A 19,493-nucleotide genomic window follows, 5' to 3' on the forward strand; every position below is an offset into this window, starting at 1 on the left:
TGGCTTTCTTTTTCTTTTTTTTTTTTTTTAATTGTGAAATGAAAAGCTATAAAAAATTTTGCATTAAAAAGATACTTCACTTTAGTTTTATATAAGCAGCTTAGATTCCATTTTATCAATTAAATTAATTGAATCTACAAAATTTCAGAGTATAGATCAATTTACAAAAATGATACATATTTAAAGGACCAACAGAAATAAGTAGCCTAAAGAATTACCACATATTATAAGGATTTTGAATTCTGTTGCAAATTTTTTGTTCATCAACAAGCATTTTTTGAGAGTAGTCTTTGAGGGGCATATGCTGAACACTTCAGTGTTCAGAACAATGAACAAAAAATAGTTTCCCCACCTTCAGAGAGCATACGGCATGAGGAATATCTTTAATGCAAAATCCAAAGATGAATGTGCTAAGTGCTACAACTGAGGTACAAATGCTATAGGCACTTTCAGGAAATTGGCAGTCACTCTGACTCAGGTAGGTCCTGGGGTGGGAATGAAAAGGATGGAATAGGTGCAGATGGACAGGATCTGAGGAGTAGAATGAGAAGAGCAGAGGAAAAAAGGACATGTGGCTGTAGCAAATGAAAACAAAGGAGACTCACAGGGACAAAGTTAGGAAGGACGGAATTTTATAGGTAGGCAATAGAAAACCACCAAAGCATTCTAGGTGGAAGAATTACAGTGCAAATGGAAAAGAGGTGAGACAGACACCAACAAGGTCAATTTGGAATCTAGTCTTAGAATCAGGTCCTCTGTGAACTCTGAGTTGTGCAGAGGTTGGGAGCAGGGAGGGCTAGAGAAACTTCAGGTGGCAATAAGCAGGGGTGAAAAGCCTGAGTCAATCAAGAAATTCCACTTTGGTTTTCTGTGTGTGTGTGTGTGTGTGTGTGTGTGTGCATGTGTGTGTAAAAAGCATATTTTACTTTATTTTATTTTATTTATTTTAACACTTGGTTTGTTTTACATGTTGGGATTATGAATAAGATTCGGTTGAAATAAATTAATTGGCTAATACTTTTAAAATTAAAACCACCAATCAAGATCACATGCCTTATTAACAGACTACAGAGCTGAGTCTCAGAGACTATTTGATTTGGTAACTAAGAGGTCATGAGTGAACTGATGAGGATAATTTCAATCAAACACCTGTGGCCAAAGGTACCATGTAGCAATGAGTTGAGAAGAGGCTTAAAAAGGCGGATGATGGTTTAGCAGTGAGGACTAAAACAAGTAAAAGAATTTTGAACAGTAATAGAGAAAGATTCAAAGGGTAAAATACTCAGCAGCTGATAACACTTCATTAAAACAGTGAATTTGTTGCTTAAAATGCATGTATTTAATGCATTTAAATAAATAAGAGAAAATTCCAACTCTTCTAACAGAAGAAGCCTAAGGAAACAAGGAAATTGTCAAAAATGCTGAAGGAGGATGGCTCCAGGGTAAGTCAATTCAGCTATTCAGTAATATTTTTTAAAAAATCCATCTTTCTTCTTTGTCATCTTGGGCATATAAACCTTGACTTCAACCTAGCTCTATTCATAAAGCAACAAAATGGCTACAGCAGTTCAGCCTCACGTCCTTTTGAAAGCATCCAGAGTTTGAAAGGGAATCTTTTCTTCTTGTTCATCTCTTTCTACAAGAAGAAAAAAAAGCTTTTCTGAAAGCCCTGCAGAGACTTTTCTTCATCTCCAGTCAGAAGTGCATTAGTTGGCTGTGCCTAAACCAATCAGTAACGTGGAAGGGAGTCCTGATGGTTGTCTGAGGGACCATGAGTGACTGCCTGGGCTGGGGAATACAGTCCACCTTCCAGAACCACACAGTACAGAATTAGTGGGGTAATGGCTATTGGGTAGGCAGTCCCCATGCTTGCAAATGAAGCCTAATAAGCATTGCTTGATGCTGCTGTTGATGATTATGTCAATAGTGAATTATCCCCAACCCATTTCCCTCCTAGGAGGAAAAGTGTGCCTATACTTCCCAATATCCAATTTTTATCACTTATGGGAAGAAAGAGAACTATTGATTGCCTAGGAAAAGTATGCACAACAAGAGTTTCTATTTTAAGGCATTCATTGAAAGAATCTACTGTGAGACAACATCTGCTTAAGATGCAGGATTTCCAAAGAGATCCTATCTTCAAACTCTGTTACCTGATTCCTCTTTTGCATATTAGCCAAAAGAGAATAGTCATTAAGCTTTTTGTATACAACTGACACTAAAAGAATCTGCAGATAACAACAGAAGATGCTATTTGTCAAAGGTCTGGAGCAGAAATACAAGTGAAAACTATGATACAATTGGAGAAAATACAAAAGTAATTACAAAGGAAGGAAACCATTCGGAGCATCAAATTTACCTTTTATGCCATGATGTTTTTATTCACATTGCTGTTCTCTCTGTCCTATACTACACTGTTAATAATTCTTAGCCTTCAACCAAAAAAAAAAAAAAAAGAGGATTGGGGAAAACTTGCAAGTACTGATTAACGGTAATAGTTACCGAAGTTAGTTACAAAGTTCTCACCTATCAGGAAATGAGATGATTTCATTTCACTCTAAAACACAACAAAAATTAATAGTAACACTATTTAATAATAATTTTGAAAAAATTCATTTTTTCCATTGACTCATACTACTTTAATTTACTTGAGAGAAAAAAGCATCATGACATAAGAACTGCATTAATTGGGACACCTGGTGGCTCAGTGGTTGAGCGTTTGCATTTGGCTCAGGGCGTGATCCCAGAGTCCCAGGATTGAGTCCCACATCAGGCTCCCTGCATGGAGCCTGCTTCTCCCTCTGCCTATGTCTCTGCCTCACTCTCTCTGCGTCTCTCATGAATAAATAAATAAAATCTTTAAAAAAAAAAAAAAAAAAGAACTTCATTAATGATAAGTTGTAGTGGGCCCAGAAAGTTGCCATTTTATAAATAAATATGTACCTCTCTCTTCAAAGAGTTTGTAAAGTGAGGAAACAATAGCGTAAGTAGGGGAAGTGAGTTTAAGACACTTGTTAAGTATACAGCAGGTCAAGTTCTGGAATCTCCAAAGTCTTGAATAATGGGAAAATTCCCAACACATTAAGTGGTTGGCATCCTACGATAGTCAATATTACAGATACAATTGAGCCTCCTTAGCATTGGAATCATGAGTTTACAACATGTGGTTATTCATTTACTTTCAGCTAAGAAAGAAAGAAAAGCTTTGGGCATGAGGTTCTGAAAAAGAGAAAAGGGCTGAGACAAAGGGGAGTTTTTCAAAATTCCTCATAATTCAAAATGCATAGCCCTCAAATTATGGATGAACTTTAGAAGGTTCAAATAAGTACTGACGTTCATATATATTAATTTCTTTCTAGTCTCACAACTAGACCAACAATTCCCATCAGAAATTACTTAACTGGTTTTAGCCAGATGGAACTATCTAGTGAAATTCAGTATTTCCCCCATCTATCTAATGAAAGCCAGAAGAGGCATCAAATGAATGACAGCAGGAAAATAAATCTGACCAAGCTGGTTTGGAAAAATGCATGAGTCTGTGTTTTATGGAGACTGTTTCAGAGAAGTGATCCAGGTCATTTTACAATGCAGGGCTCCTCAACCCTGTATTTCCTACAAAGGTCCAGAAGAGTATAAACTATATTATGTTAGCTAAACCTCATTCATCATTTACTAGAAGCATGTGTATATACACAGATTATAGTGCACCAAATATAATATGTCAGAGATTAGACTTTGTTAGCGATTCAAATAGTGGCATGATCCAGTTCTGCCCTTTCAGTTTATGTCAATTTAGAGACCTTTACCTTCTCAGGTTCAATCTCACCTAATCTTGTTAGAGAGCTTTAGAGCAAAGACTACAAATTTCATCAACCAGTGTGCTGGTCAACTGGTAAGTTACATTAGACATTTTTAATCCTTTTCAAAGAAGCAACTCAGAGTATATTCTTTCAGCAAGTCTGTTTAAGTAGATTTTTTTTTTAAAAAAAACTTAACCTATTAAGACAACAAACTAGGCCTGAATCAAGAAAGTACACAAATAATAATAAAATCATATATTATTTCTTTTTTATTGCATAAATTACTAGCTATTTTATGGTGAAATGGCTCTAAAGATTTTTTATTCATAATAAAAAGCAAGAGGCAAAGGAAATGGAAGAGAATTGTAGGAAAAAAATGTAAAGGTGATAAGATAGAATTGTGTCATTATTTATACAGCTAAGATAAAGTATCATGAAAGATGAGAAAATAAAGTGTAATTCTGTCCTTGGCTTTAATAAGAATATTCTACATCAACCAATTAAGAATAAAGTATCTTTTTAGCTCAAATAATGTTTAAAGTGTGTAGAACAAAGAGGTTTAGGATATAAACACTGCCCCAAGGGGTTTGTAGTCATGGAGTATAATCACTTTAAAAGTTAACTATAAAAGATATAAATGGAAGTTCAAGACAACAATGGAAATGGTGTCACAAGGCTGCATGTGATTAATCACCAAACATGTGGTACAGATAGTAAATGCAATACAGTTTAGAGGGGTAGTAATCACTTAGGACTAGAAAATTATAGGAAATCTCTATTGAGAGGGTAGGATTTAAATCCCAGTCTTGTTCTCCAGTCACCCCTCATCCTAAACCCTCCCTCTGGTCAAATAATTGTCTCACTGTCTAATCACACTGAATTTGCCTAAATCCTTTGGCTACCTTCCCTCAATACTCTTATTTACCACCCAACATTCCTCTTTCTCTCTTATCTCAGAGGATAACATCCTCCCTTCCTGAAACTCACAGCTCCACTTGACTCACTTCTTCTCCCTCATCTGAATCATTGTGCCAATTCACCTTCTTTCCTGTCTTTCTTAAACTATCCCCTTCAACTGTCCCCTTTTAATTCATTCTTTCTTTGGCCTATAGACATGCCAGTGTCACCCTTATTCTACGAAAAGTTCCTTTGACCTACATCCTGACTCTCCCCTGGCTGCCGGCATTCTGGGAGTTTCACTATTGAGCACATAGATTTCCACTCAATCCCCAGTTTTAATATGGCATCCTTGTTCTCAGTTACTCCAGACATTCTTCAAGGTTCTATCATATTTCTCCTTTATTCTCATACAATAGTCCTTTCTTGTCACTATCAACTTCCAAAGCTATTATTTCTATTTTGACTGCCAAAGTTGTATCCTTAGCATCGACCCTCTCTCCAAGCTTCAGACTTGTATTTTTGACTGAATATTGCACAATACCACATAGATGATTTTCAGGCTTCAAAACTATTTCTAAATTACTGTTTTCAAACTGTTATGTACTTTGGAATCACCTGCAGAGGTTACAAAATATCTGTGCCCCAGTTATATACCCAGATACTCTTAATTGGATACCAAGTCATTATACTTAGCTTTCAAAACTGCTCCTTATCAAAATGTGCCCAATGTCCGTAAATGCTAACATGATTTTCCTAACTGCTCATGCTCAGTTCCTTTGGGTCACCATTAACTTTTCCTACAGCACTCCCCCATGCTCCAGATGCCAAATTCTGATATTTCTTCTTCTATAATATCACTTCTATTTTTTCTTTATATTATCACAGCCACTGCTTTTACTTCAGCTGCCTTTAGTTATTGTACTAGATTCCTAATTCGGTCCTTCCTCTCTCATCCTACTTTTGCCATCTGTTTTCTATGGCTAAATCCAATCATTAAAAACACTCATGGCATACTAGTAAAATACAAACTCTTCAGCTGATATTCAAAGTTCTCCATTATACAGAATTTATTTCCCACTATGTCCTCATTCCTTCTCATAAATTAGACACACTATGCTTGAAAGAGCTAAACTATTCATTGTTCACAATTCTCTAGTTGTCCCTCATACATTCTCTTTTCCATACTTGGGCCATTCCTCTGCCTGGAATGCTCTCCCTTTAATATCTTCCTACCAATAATTTATCAGAATATTAGGGGATCAACAAAATCCATTTTCTCTTAGGGGTGGGGGGAGCCTTCCTAGACTCATCAGATTGAGATCATGTCCCATCCTCCAAATTCCCTGTCTCTTACATGCCCTATTATAGGATTTATCATGCAGCCTGCATTAATTTAGAATTACATATGTGTCGGGATCCCTGGGTGGCGCTACGGTTTGGTGCCTGCCTTTGGCCCAGGGCGTGATCCCGGAGACCCGGGATCGAATCCCACGTCGGGCTCCCGGTGCATGGAGCCTGCTTCTCCCTCTGCCTATGTCTCTGCCTCTCTCTCTCTCTCTCTCTCTGTGTGTGTGACTATCATAAATAAATAAAGATAAAAAAGCCATGAAAAAAAAAAAAAAAAGAATTACATATGTGCAAATCTGTCTCCACTAAACGAGCAGGGAGCAAGGAGAGGTACAGTGTCCTGCCCAGAGCTATGACATCACAGTGTAGTTACATATTCAATATTTATTGATTTTAAGGATGAATAAGAGCAGCATAGATATAGAGAACTGGAAATACCCTGGGCAAAAGGGAAAAAAGAAAAGAAAGAGGAAACTGCATTTGGAAGATGGTGAATTAACTAGAAGATTGATGAAATGAAACAGTGACATGAATCTTCACTAAGCAGGTAGAGTCAAATGACAGGATAAGGTCTTTGGCCTTTACCCTGTCATGTAAGGTTTTAAAAAAGATTGAATAAGACTGAGTATCTTATATATGTTTGGAGCCTAAGTTCTTACATCAGTAAAGTGAAAATGATTATAGGAGTTACAACTGCTAGTTCTGTTGGGAAAAATAAATGAGGCCATCCGGGGAAAAGGCTTGTCACAAACCCAGAGCATAGTGACTCCACTCTAAGTGCTAACCCATTAGAGGGTGTTATATACACACACACACACACACACAAAATGGTTACACAATAATGCCTAAGATGTCAAAGTGCAGAAAGCTTTTCTGACTTTGATTTCCAAATCTAGAGAAAGACAGAAGGAGAGAGAGAAAGAGACAGAGACAGAGATATAAAACCATAAATGTCCAAGAAACGGACTTGGGCAGTTAGCTTCAACTAAATTTACTGGACACTACTTCCTTCTTTTATCTTTCTCTCTGGGCCTTCTTTCTCCTACCCTCTCTTTTTCTTTGTCTTGGTCTCCTGCTCTAGGCTTTCTTTTCTCCCTATCGTTACTCTGCAAGATCCATGGCCTTGCTCTGCCCTGCAGGGGGCAATGCGAAACAAGTGTTGGCCTCCACAGGCCAAGCATAAAGACAGGAAGGCACCGCCCCAACCCAGTGCAAAATGTCTTCGAAACTGCACTGAGACGGCTCCCTGGGCTCTGGCCCAGCAGGACCTCCAATCTAGTTAACGTTTCCTGAGAAACATTAACCCTCATTTAGGCGCAGTGGGAGGTAAGACTAAGAATGTTCTGTGAGTCCTGGTGGCAAAGAATACTGGGTTACACTGAGAAAAGATCGCCATCTCTCTTAACATCAGCAGCACACAAATGGCTAGATTGCAGCTGACTTCCAAGGAGAAGGAAAAAAGCAGGATGTGGATATCTCAGACTTCACTGGGTGGGAGAGACACTCTGGGTGTGAGAACAGTTAAACAAACGTTTGGAGTATTCAGGGTGTCAAGTGCAGGTGTGTGTACATTTGGAAGCTGCTGTTTTATAAGAAGTCCTAGGTGACTCAATAAACACAAGAGCCAAAGCAGAGTAATCCCGTTAGCAGGGCTCTCCTCAGCTCAGACTGCTCCCCTGCCAGAAACAACACATTCCGGGGGAAAAAGGGTAAATCATACACTGAGGTAATTGTTTCACACCTTCAAAGAATTGACCTATTAATGTCAGTGTTTTGGGAAACAATTCTGTATCTTTCCTTCCGTTTTATGCTTAAATACTTATGGTTGGCAATTTTTGTTTTTTGCTTTTTGTTTTTGAAATGTTGACCTCCACTATGTACCAAAAAGTCCCTCTTAATGTATTTACTATACATTATCTTTAAAATAGATCATGCTGAGTTACAATAGAATGTGAGTTCTGCCAATAAAAGAGGGCTGCTTTCCATTGAATGCAGCTCTGTATACAATACCACACATCTTTGCAACTCTAGGTATTATAGATTCTGAGATTAGGCACTGTTTGGCTAAATACAAAAAAGAAAATAGACTACCTTCTCCCGTCAATGACATTTCTCTGTGTTGGTTAGAGACACCAACGAATTTCATTCCCAGATTTTTGCTGAGCCAAACTCTTCTACCTTCAAGGCCACCACCGACAATGGAAACATAAGTATAAAAAAATTAAGATAAGGTGTGGGCTCACATATCATATAGACCATGCTAGGGATGCCCATTACCTGCCCTTTGACCTAGAATATATTTTTATCAATCTCAAATCATTTGTTCAGTCACCTCATTAGAGTGGCAGATCATTTAAAGAAATTCCTCATCTTGGATCCACCCATACATCTGATAATATGCAAATTTAAGTGCCTCAAGGAGATTAGAGGAACTATCTTTTATTGGATTCTATCATAAATTTAGTAACTACAACTGATCTTCAAAGAAATAACTCACTTTTGTTTCTGTCTTTCAAAAACACTTTTGAAGAAAAGTTGCCCTTCTGATAACAAAAAAAGCACTACTGAAGAATCCACAGTAGAAGAAAGGGCTCTCCCTAGGTACTGCATATCAGGACTATGTTTATATAGTTCAGCAGAAAAGAAACTGGATCAGATACTGGCTTTAGGAAGAACTCTGTGTGAAAGAGGTGGAATTGGTAATGCATTTACTACTCATTTGCTTGCATCAAGAACCACATTCCATTTCAATCTGCCAACATCCTAATTAAGATGATCTGAATCTTAGGTGATCTATTATTCTAGATCTGAGATAGCCCAATTTACATTAGACAAGATGTTACACTGTGTGCTTACACCGAGATGATAAGACCACTGTGCATGTCTTCCCTCACGTCTGGCCCAGCACTGGGCAAAGCTCTCTGTCAGCACTCAATAAATAATGGCTAGGCCTTTGCCTATTGTCTTTCTCTCTACCACTTTAGGCACAATTTAATCTTATGATATCATATCTGATTCCTTTCGACACATATAGCTGTGCTCCTTTTTCCATAAGGAAGACAGCAAAGTATCTCAAGTAACTCTACATGTATGTGTCAGTGTATATGGGACTAGCAACATATAAATTCATTACTTGAATGCTGTTTCTAAAGATCTTATATTTAAAAACATGTTACCTACATCAGCTTTTGAGCCGGAAAAGGAAAGAATATAAAGACAATACTTTGGAAGCATCAAAATCAAATTCCATTCCACGATAATAATATCCAGCTGCAATATTACCCAAGAGACACTATAAAATACAAGGAAAATATCATACAAAGGTACTCTCCAAATCAGCTGCTTTCTCTCCACTTCAGATAAAGAAAGTTACCATAATTTATTAACATAATACTAGGTTAACACTCCGGTGTCTGATAAATACACAAACAATGTGTATTAATATTGGACTTGTTCTCCCTAGATATCTGAATAAAGTCCAGGTTGTGTTGGCAACATAACCAAGTCAGAAGCCACACATACATCCCTTCTTTACCACTATCTAAAACTGTCATTTGTAGGGCTGAGCAAATGTATTTAAGAAGTATTCTTAAGCTTACTCTAAGTGCTATTGTTGAGCAATAACATGGATGACCTTCATAGTCTGATATCCATTTCCAAAGGGATGACAATCTAAGATGTCAATGTAAGAACTTCAAAGAAAGCAGATAAATAAGCACAACCCTGGAGTTCAAAGCACCCAACCTTCTGTCTCCATTCACTAAGGAAATGAAGGTATTCGATGGAACCCAGGCTAGGTCACCCTTCTAGTAGCTGTAAAGTTTTCTGAATTTACAATAAAATCTTCAAATATTTTTTGTTCTGGAAACTTATCTATTAAAAAAAAAAGATTTATTTATTTGACAGAGAAAAAGATAGAGAGCAAGCATGGGGGGGGGGCGGTGAAGGAGAAAATCTCAAGCAGACTCTCTGCTGAGCACGGAGCCTGATGCAGGGGCCCCCCTCTCACAACCCTGAGATCTCAATCTGAGCCAAAATCAAAAGTTTGATGCTAAACCGACTGAGCCACCGAAGGGCCCTGATAAACTTATCTGTTTCTTTAAAGAGTACAAAGGAACTGCTGTGGGATTACAGTGATGCAAAGTTTGAGATGTCACATTAGGGACACACTGGGCCCGATTCTAAGACAACTATAATGATGGCTGAATAGGTGAAAGGCAAAGAAGCAGAAAATAAGAACATCTTAAAGGAGGCAATGTGCAAAATACTAGCAAGAATGCTTACTTGCTTTCAGGATTTTTGTTTTTTGCCTCAAAAGGTCAAAAGAGGAAAAAAAAAAAAGGAATGCAGCCTTTCTTAGGTGTTGGGTGTTCAATGTTTTGAAATCCTTGTAGCTATACACCATTCAAAAATTTAACATACTGAAAGCCTAGTTTTAGCTGATAAACTTTAACCAATCTATCTTAAAATAAAATACATAATTACGAGCATATATTCAATTCTTGGAAGTGAGTGCTGAAGCTCTATTTCTAGAACTGGTGAATTCTGTCCTCTATTTCCATGTATAAAAGATCTCGTAGTCCTGGGAAAACACTTTTTTAAAAAATGAAATACAACAAATAAGGTATGCTGTCGAGTCCTGGGGGAGAAGTTTCCCAGAGTCTTTGAATTTCCTCCTATCCTCCTTCTTTACAAGATTTCTAAGACCAAGTCCTTTTCTGCAGTCTCTCAAACAAGGTAAAAAAGAAAAATACCCCCTAGATATATTCTTTAGATTTTCTATTATGCTTCTCAAGTTCCCAGTAGCTTCTGAAGTAAACTTGAGATGAATTCTGGAGTTTTTTTTATTATTATTATGTTTTAATTTTAGTTCTCTTTTAGGTTTAAGATGAAATAGATGATCATAACTGCTATGCTTGGAGATGCATTTCATGGCACAATTTGTACGTGACCTAAGCAAGGTCACGTCATGGAAAGAGAACTGACATGATAGATAACAAGTCAAATCCAAGCTTTTAGTCTTAGACAACTTTAGAGTAACCTATTTAAGCTTGCTCTATGTCATGCAATACAGCAAGAAAATTTTCTTTTTAAACAGTACATAGTAGATGTAGTCCGTACAGAGTTCTCACTCTGGTTTGGATTGTGTCAATAACAGATATATGAAGAATTATTGCTCAAATCACTGATCATTAAGGGTTATTTTTTCATCCACATTGTGAGCCTTGGTGCAGACCTGCAAGCCAGCCTAATTCTCATCCACAATAAGATCCCATGTTCCAGCCTTACCACACGTTTTTACACCACAAGATCTCTGCACATGTTTCATGCTGACAAACATCCTTTCCACCCCTCATTTTAAACATCAATTCCCCTGTTAATCTTTCTTTTGATACTCCCAAATAAGCTCATTACTTCCTTCTCTGTGAACTCAGAGTGCTGTATACCTATCTTTAGTAGAGTATATCCCAGATTCTATTATAATTGTTTACTCTCTCCACCATCAGAAATGAAAACTTGTCCACTGACTCTTATCTAGGATTTCCCATATGCCAGGCACTGTTTTCAGTGCTTCAGCTATGTCAACTCTTTCATCTGTATCACAACCTTTTGCAGAGGATATTATCACTGCTTCATTTTACAAATGAGGAACCTAAGACACAGAGAAGTGATGTTGCTTTCCCAAGGACACACACACAGCTAGGGAGAGCCTGGAGTTGAACCCAGGCAGTCTGATGTCCCTCTGAGTCTGAGCTTTCCCAAATATTCTTTGTGTTTGCCGCACAAAGGGAGACAGTTCATGGATATTAAACAGATAAAAAGAATAATCATACTGATTTTTCTGTAGTTTCCTAAGCTTAAATTAGAGATCTATTACCTTTGTCTTAAGTTGATTTCACTTTCTTGACTATGGAGTTCATTTGTCCAGAGAAAATTCAGGCCAGAAGGGGCAAGAGAGAACTAGTTGAGAGGTAGGAGGCCTGGGGTTTTGCTGGCTCTACTAGGTCGGAGTCAGACTCTGCACCTCCCTCAGCTTCCACGGCTGCCAAAACCTACAGAAGTCCCTCCAGGAGCTGCTCGTAGATGTACGACACTGTGCACACAGCGTGACACAGAATGCTTGGAATAGAAATAATACTAACGGAAACCACTTAGCCTGTTTTTTGTAAACTGATGGGACTCAAGGAAGACACTTTTACTTTGGGGATGATTGAAACAGAGAGGTTTTTGTCATTGTTTCTTTAGAAGTGAGGCACTCAAATCATGGAGAACCAGATATATTTATTCTTCCTCCTGACCTTTAAATTTATATCTCAAGTCCTCACAGATAATTGCCACCTATTTTACCATTTAAATCACTTCTTAATTCTTGTATTTTGTATACCTTCTTTATTTTTCTGATTAAAATAATTTTTACTCATTGTAGAGATTTAGAAAGATATTTAAAAATGCACAACTATTTACATTATTTAAGTATTTTAAAGAACACAATTGCAGGGACGCCTGGGTGGCTCAGTGGTTAAGTGTCTGCCTTCGGCTCAGGGCATGATCCTGGAATCCTGGGATGGGGTCCCACATCGGGCTTCCTGCAGAGTGAGCCTGCTTCTCACTCTGCCTGTATCTCTGCCTCTTTCTGTGTGTCTCTCATGAATAAATAAATAAAATCTTAAAAAAAAAACACAATTGTATATTATAGGACTTACCCAAAGTTTCAAAATTCTCTTCTAAAACATTATTTTATTTTATTTTATTTTTTTTATTTTTTATTTTTTTAAAACATTATTTTAAATGACTCTATAACCATGCATTAGGATAAGATGTAACATGATTTAATTAATTGGTCCCTGTTTTAAACATTTTGTTGTTTGTTATTATAAGCAACAAAGTGATAGATTTTCTTCCACCTTGTCTGAGGATCCTGGTCATATGAGAATCCTGTAACCCTTGAAGGAAAAGGGCCTTATTGGAGCCTACAGGACAATGTGGTTCTCTGGGAGCTTGTGGAATGCGGATTATGGGGCCCCAGCCAGGAGGTTCTGATCTCTCAAGGCTGGGCCTGGACAAGTGCTCCTCTTTTTGAGAAATGCTGACACTGCCTGTCCTTTGATAATACTTTCTCTTTGTTGGGTTATCTTCTTTATTCCCACTCAATATACTCCCCTACAAAATGAGCTGGTTTCAAAGTCAAATTCACATTGGGTCTGGTGAAGAGAGCTACTATTCATTTTTAGCCCAGTCTTTTATTAATTTAGGTGATTGAGCCATCTCTGCAGTTCCTCTTTGGTACCTCGCTACCCTAACTCCCACTTACCCAATCCACCCACCCATGTTCCATACTACAGCCAGGAACAGCTTTTTTTTTTTTTTTTTTTAATTTTTATTTATTTACGATAGGCACACAGTGAGAGAGAGAGAGGCAGAGACATAGGCAGAGGGAGAAGCAGGCTCCCTGCACTGGGAGCCCGACGTGGGATTCGATCCCGGGTCTCCAGGATCGCGCCCCGGGGCCAAAGGCAGGCGCTAAACCGCTGCGCCACCCAGGGATCCCCAGGAACAGCTTTTTATGCTGCAAATCAATGATGTCATTTCCCTACTTACTACAAAACCCTCCCCTGTGCTATCAGAGGCCACCCAATGGCCTATGGTTCCCTCAAACCCTTCTGTCTCTCTCTCCAACTGCATGGGCCTAGTCATAGAATTTTGCCCCCTCCAAGAAGCCCTCCTTGATGCCCCTGATCTAAATCACTTCTCCCAGCCCAACCTCTAGCTGCTCTCTTTTCTTTCATAGCACATCACCATCTATAGAGGCATGATTATTAGATTAAGCCTGTCTCCCCATTTCACCACAAGATCCATGTGTGACACAGGCACTGAAGCTAATTGTTCATCACCACCATACCTGGCCCTAAGCAGTGCCAGTTGAGAGGCAGTACTCTGTGTGGCAACCTACATAGGCTCTGGGGCCAATCAAATTCAAATCTGAGTTCTACTACTTATGCCTGTGTGACCTTAGGCAAGTAACTTAATTTCTCTGTGCCTCCATTCTCTCCACTGGGGATCATATGGGACTAACCTATAAGTTTGTTGTGAGAATTAAATGAAAGAATCCACAGAGGTGCCATAGAACCACATCTGGTATGCAGATAGCTTTTTAAAAGTAAATAATCAGTATAAATAAATAGGACACAACAGACTTTAGAGCTGTGTTTTTTCTCATCATCACCCCACCTCCACCCCAGCCAAAGCATTAGTCCCTTCAACTTGTCCCTGCAGTCTGTTCCTTGAAAGGGCCTACTTCTGCCCTGAGAAATCTGATGAATACATTCTCCCTTCCATATTATTAGTTCCAGCTTTGATCTTTTCGTCACGTCACTTCCTAAAATGTGCACTCCTGTGCCAAGCCACTGCTCTTCCTTCCTTCGAGTATTTCCTGAAATGTGACCTCCTCCAAGGAGCTTGCTTTAAGTGGAACAGAGCTCATCATTCCGTTCTATGTTTCCAAAAAATAAGTTAAAGGTTGTTGTTTGAGGTACCAAAGCCATAAATCTTCTGAGCTCTTCACTGGCTGCATGGTCTCACCATTGCTGGGCAGGTGGGGTTTCTCCTCTGCGTGCACTTAAGAATGTAAGTCTACGAAGGTAAAGGGTTTAACTTGCTCTGTATACATTTAGCACAATGCCAATCCACATGGATGCTGAATAAATGTGACTTGATGATTTAATTACTTTGTCCATGACTGGAATAGAAACCATGAACTCTTAAATCTGTTTTCCCCCACACAGCAATGTGTTTCAAGGCTGAGTCTATTATGAGACTGGTTTTCTGCATTTACTTTCAAAAGAGAATAAATACAAAAGAAAGAGAGACCACGAGAAAATACCGAATTAATAAAATTATTTTCCACATCATGAGGTCAAAGATACCTTTAGAACAGCACTGCACTGTATTAAAAAATACACTTAAAGTTTAATTGCATATGCTTTATGGGTTATTTTGTAAATCTAAAATAGATAACCAAAACATGTCAATACTCATTTTTAAAGTACTTGTTGTATTCGGTGCATGCACCATTATGGAGAACTTACACTCAGAGCAAAAAGATTTGTAGCAAAGCATATGACCTTCTTCCCACTACAATGACCATCCCCTAATTAGGCAATGCATCTGATAGTCATTAACAGGAATGAGATAATGAATCACTTTCTCTCTTCTTTGTTAATTTGCTGTAACCAAGCGGCTAATGGATGTCAGAGCTGAGTGATTGCACTGATTATAGTGATTTATAGTTGCAAAAAAACAATTTAAAACCATTCTGATTATTCATGTTAAAGATGCTTTATGTTTTGTTTACTAAATGTTTTATGTCCCCCTTTCTCCTACCCTTAAAGTATCATGCCCCTCCTACTTTGCACTTTTGACAAAAAGACCTCTTCCTGGAAAACTTGAAAGTTGTAGCCTTTTTGTTATTATTATTATTGTTTTAAACTAAGCCATTTCGTTTTATCTTTCTATGTCTCTCTAGAGAGAGAGAGAGAGACATAGATATAGATGTATAGATATATATAGACATATAGATATGTAGATAGACACACACACATATGTATATATATATATATATATATATATATAAAGAGAGAGAGATAGAAATAGATATATAAAGTTTACCCAGTAGAAACAAAAAGCCTTAGGGGTAGAAAGAAAACTTCAGTGGTGCCTAGTTCAAAAGAAGGCAGAAATGAGAGGAAATCAGGCAAACTTCAAGCCACTTACCTTGGGGCTTCCAGTCCCTTCCTCGCCCTCCACAGACACATCAGTAGCCAGAATCTCAGCTTTGATGGTATCCAGAGCCCTGAGAATCCAGCTGTGTTGTCGTTTGATTTGCCTCTGCAGCTCCTTCCACTGGCTTGCAATCATCCGCAGCATGTCCTTCAGCCCTTCTCCAAAATGAGGGGAAAATACAAGTTACAGACTGGACTGCATTTTTACCCAGTATTGTCTTTTATCCAATAAATTAGATGAATATCCCAAATAGTAAACATAATTTTAAACGACAATTACCATCACCTGCCATATAAGCCTTTGTCCCTAAGGAGAGGGGCCAGGGATTTTTGCCTTCGCATAAGGCATAAGGACCAAAAATGGGATAACCACATAGATGCATGGTTGGGAATCGACTTAGCTTCAGTATACTGGCTAAAAAAAAAAAAAAATGCATGTCGAACAAAAATCACAATGTGCAAAAATGACTAACATGAAAGCTTCACATTCCAAGTAAAAGGCCCTTTTGTGTAACTGTGTGGAGACCTTATAATGATCAGAAAGATGTACAGAAATAGGCAAAGTTAATGCAATGAGCAATATAGTAAATGGACCAGAATAAGACAGCAGTCTTTAGCATTAGCATGTCCGATTAATGTTGCTCTTTCCTTATTTAGCTGTAGTAAGCTCAAAGCAAGAGTCAAATTATAATTCATCCTGTCTTATGGTCTTTTACTACCAGGATAAGTATAACCAAATGACAAAACTATTTTTTATTTATAATCTGTTCTTCATAAATACATTAATACCGGGTAAGAGTTGGTTTAAGGCCAAAACTCTGCTAATGCAATGACCAGCAGAAAACATGCAAAATGTTCATGTGTGCGAATTGGCAGGGAAATAATCGGATATATCTGGACTGCCTGCCTTATATCTGTAATGATATCTATAAGTACCCTAATGCATATGCATTATAACTATTTGCACAATTCTCATTCATTATCTTAACGTTATTTCCAGAGCACCTACATCAAAAAGCATGTCAATGTGAAGTTTTCAGGAATGTGATTTCAATTGAAACTCGGGCGAACAGCAAGCCCAAAATAAAATGAACAGACCATTTGGAGGCAGTATTTCATCTTATAAGTATCACAGCATTGTATGCAGTATATGAAACATTTATAAATCTTGAAGGTCAATCTGATAATGTAAATATTAATAATACATAAGGAAGTGAATATATGCAGTAATTTACAGCAATGCTTCTTCATTCTTAATAGTCTGGAGACATAAAGGCTTGCAATATTTCAGGAGGATTTACCTGCTTTGTGAGATGCAATAAGCTCGAGAAGTTGGTGTCCTTCCTCCTCCACAGCTTCCTTGAGAGCACAATGACTGTCTACATTCAACTTAAAACTCTGCAAGGAAAAATATGAGCATCAAACCCTGGCAAGGCAGTTAAACATAAAACATCCATACAAAATTACTTGCTACTTTTTATCAAGAACCACACAGCCCAATTTACCCAATAGACAAACTAATTTGCAATACTAAAAGCTATTGATATTTGGAATCTGGGCTCAAAATGTTTCCATTAGATTAGCAGAGTGCATCTGTTTGGAAACAGCTGACAAATCTAGAAATTCATTAGGTTTTTATGAAAAGTCACATCCCGTAGGCTATATCAGGAATAGCAGTGTTCTATAAAATACACTGAATTTCTACCAGCACATATGAGCTCTTTCCTTCACTTTTTAAAAATGTTAGTGATAGCACTATTTATGAAACCATAAAAAAATTGGCAGCATAAAATATATTAGCCTTATGTGCACATATATAAATCCATTAATATAGTAAGGGTTGGATTCAGCTGTTTCTCAGATATCACACAAACCAGAGAATACCAAGGTGGAATGAAGTGCTGTGCTGAGGGGTCAAATGCTCTCCAAATCTTCGATTTTTTAAAAGCTTATTTCTTACAGTGTGACTCGGTCTGAAAAATGAATACATCAAGCACATCGGGGGCATTTTCACTCACGACAGTCATCCAAAAACTAAAAACGGCTCGCTAAATCCCAACTCAGAGCCATTTCTTTCAGGCAGCCTTCTCTATTGCTTCATATGGAGTTACCTACTCCCTTCTCTGTTCCTTACGTGTGTTTGTACTACAGAACTTATCATCTGTATTCTGCTTTATTTCTATACTTGGCTACCACATTTTAAGCAATTTTAAAGAAATACTAGTTGCACATTTATCTCCAATGCATGTCACACACAAGATGTTCAATAGATTTGTAGAAATAATGGATATCTATCTAACTGAATCAGTAACACTCTCTGAGAGGAGGGCTTCCATTTCGATATTTCAAGAAACATGGGTGGTTTTCCAAAGATTTTCCATCTCTGGAATGTTATAAGGCATTCCAACCACAAGGAGGTCCAATGGAGAGTAATCATGGTAACCAATCTCCTGAATCAGTGGTTAGTCTTCAGGGTGAAAATCAATTCCTTGAGTTGACTAATTAGAACATGAATTTGAAATACTGTGTGTCAAATATTGGCTTCTCCATGATAGGACTCCAAAAATACAACATATTTTGCTATTACTGAACACTCATTGAGCAATTGCTGTATGCACAGCACTAATCTTAGTATTGAGAACATTTAACAGAAGTTCAAGATGATACAGACCCAGTTAGAATGTAATTTGGATGAAAGGGGTTAAACCACCATAAATTGTGAAATTAGGTATTCATTCATTTAGAAACCATGCATCATGCCTGTTCTGTAAACTGGACAAAGTGACAGGGATTTAGGGGGGTTAAAACATGGCTTCTGGCATCAAAAGGCAATTAAATGTGTTACTAGGAGAACAAAGTATAGCCTCTAAGTTATCTTAGATGTTCAGTTGTGAATCTGGGCTCCCTTTTTCTTAGTGGAGAAAAGGTGGTCTTTTTAAAGCTGAGAATAAAAAGCAGATTAAAAGAAACTGAAAATGAAGGCGATAAAAACAGACAATTCAGACCATTAAGTATAAAGGTAAGAAATTTGACTAAAAAAATTTTTGACTCCAAAATGAACTATTTCATCTGACTAGAGGCATAAGAAACAGTAGAGTTTTAGCCAAATACAACAGAAAGAAACAGTATTAAGTTTCCCCACAGGCTGTTCACTCTTGTATTGTCCTCTTTCAGCTACAGGTATACAGTTGAATAAAATAAAGTATGGCAACGTATGAGAAGCCTAATGCCTTGGTCAATACAAACAATATGATATCTATGAAAAATTAAATATTTATTATTTTATAGCCAAAATATGGCTGCACGTACTTTTTGTCACTGCAGCAGAAATCCTCAACTCTGAAACCATGCCATGTAGAGTAAGGTTCATGTATGTTTCAGGGAAGAGGGACAAAGAAAAGAAAAACACTTGAGATCAACAGGAGAGTGCCAAAGTTTAGGAAGAAACGTGTTCTACAGATTTCCTTAAAACTGTAAATTTAGCCTAGTACTCTCTCTGATTCTCTGTTTACTTACAACAGACTTGTGCTGAATGGTTAGTAATCATGAACTTCTGAAGAGGTGCATCAGGCTTATGTCTCAGAGCAAAAGAGAACCTAAGGACCTGTGAGTAGGTTGGATAATTTGACATAATTGAAGCCAAGAGTATAGAATAGATGCAGCTGGG

The 19,493-nt window shown here is 37.7% G+C and overlaps 1 protein-coding gene across 5 annotated transcripts in view; it reads right to left on the minus strand.

Moving 5' to 3' along the window:
* Positions 1 to 19,493, minus strand: part of AKAP6 (A-kinase anchoring protein 6) — a 486,958-nt gene that overhangs the window by 211,902 nt on the left and 255,563 nt on the right. For all 5 annotated transcript variants that reach the window (XM_041758859.1, XM_041758854.1, XM_041758855.1 and 2 more), the window contains 2 exons: positions 17,128 to 17,224; positions 15,819 to 15,982 (listed from right to left, as the gene is read on the minus strand). In XM_041758859.1, coding sequence (XP_041614793.1) covers positions 15,819 to 15,982; positions 17,128 to 17,224 — 261 coding nt within the window. The remainder of the gene's footprint in view (positions 1 to 15,818; positions 15,983 to 17,127; positions 17,225 to 19,493) is intronic.

The sequence above is a fragment of the Vulpes lagopus genome, chromosome 6 (assembly GCF_018345385.1).
Source record: "Vulpes lagopus strain Blue_001 chromosome 6, ASM1834538v1, whole genome shotgun sequence".
In the NCBI taxonomy this organism is placed as follows: Eukaryota; Metazoa; Chordata; class Mammalia; order Carnivora; family Canidae; genus Vulpes; species Vulpes lagopus.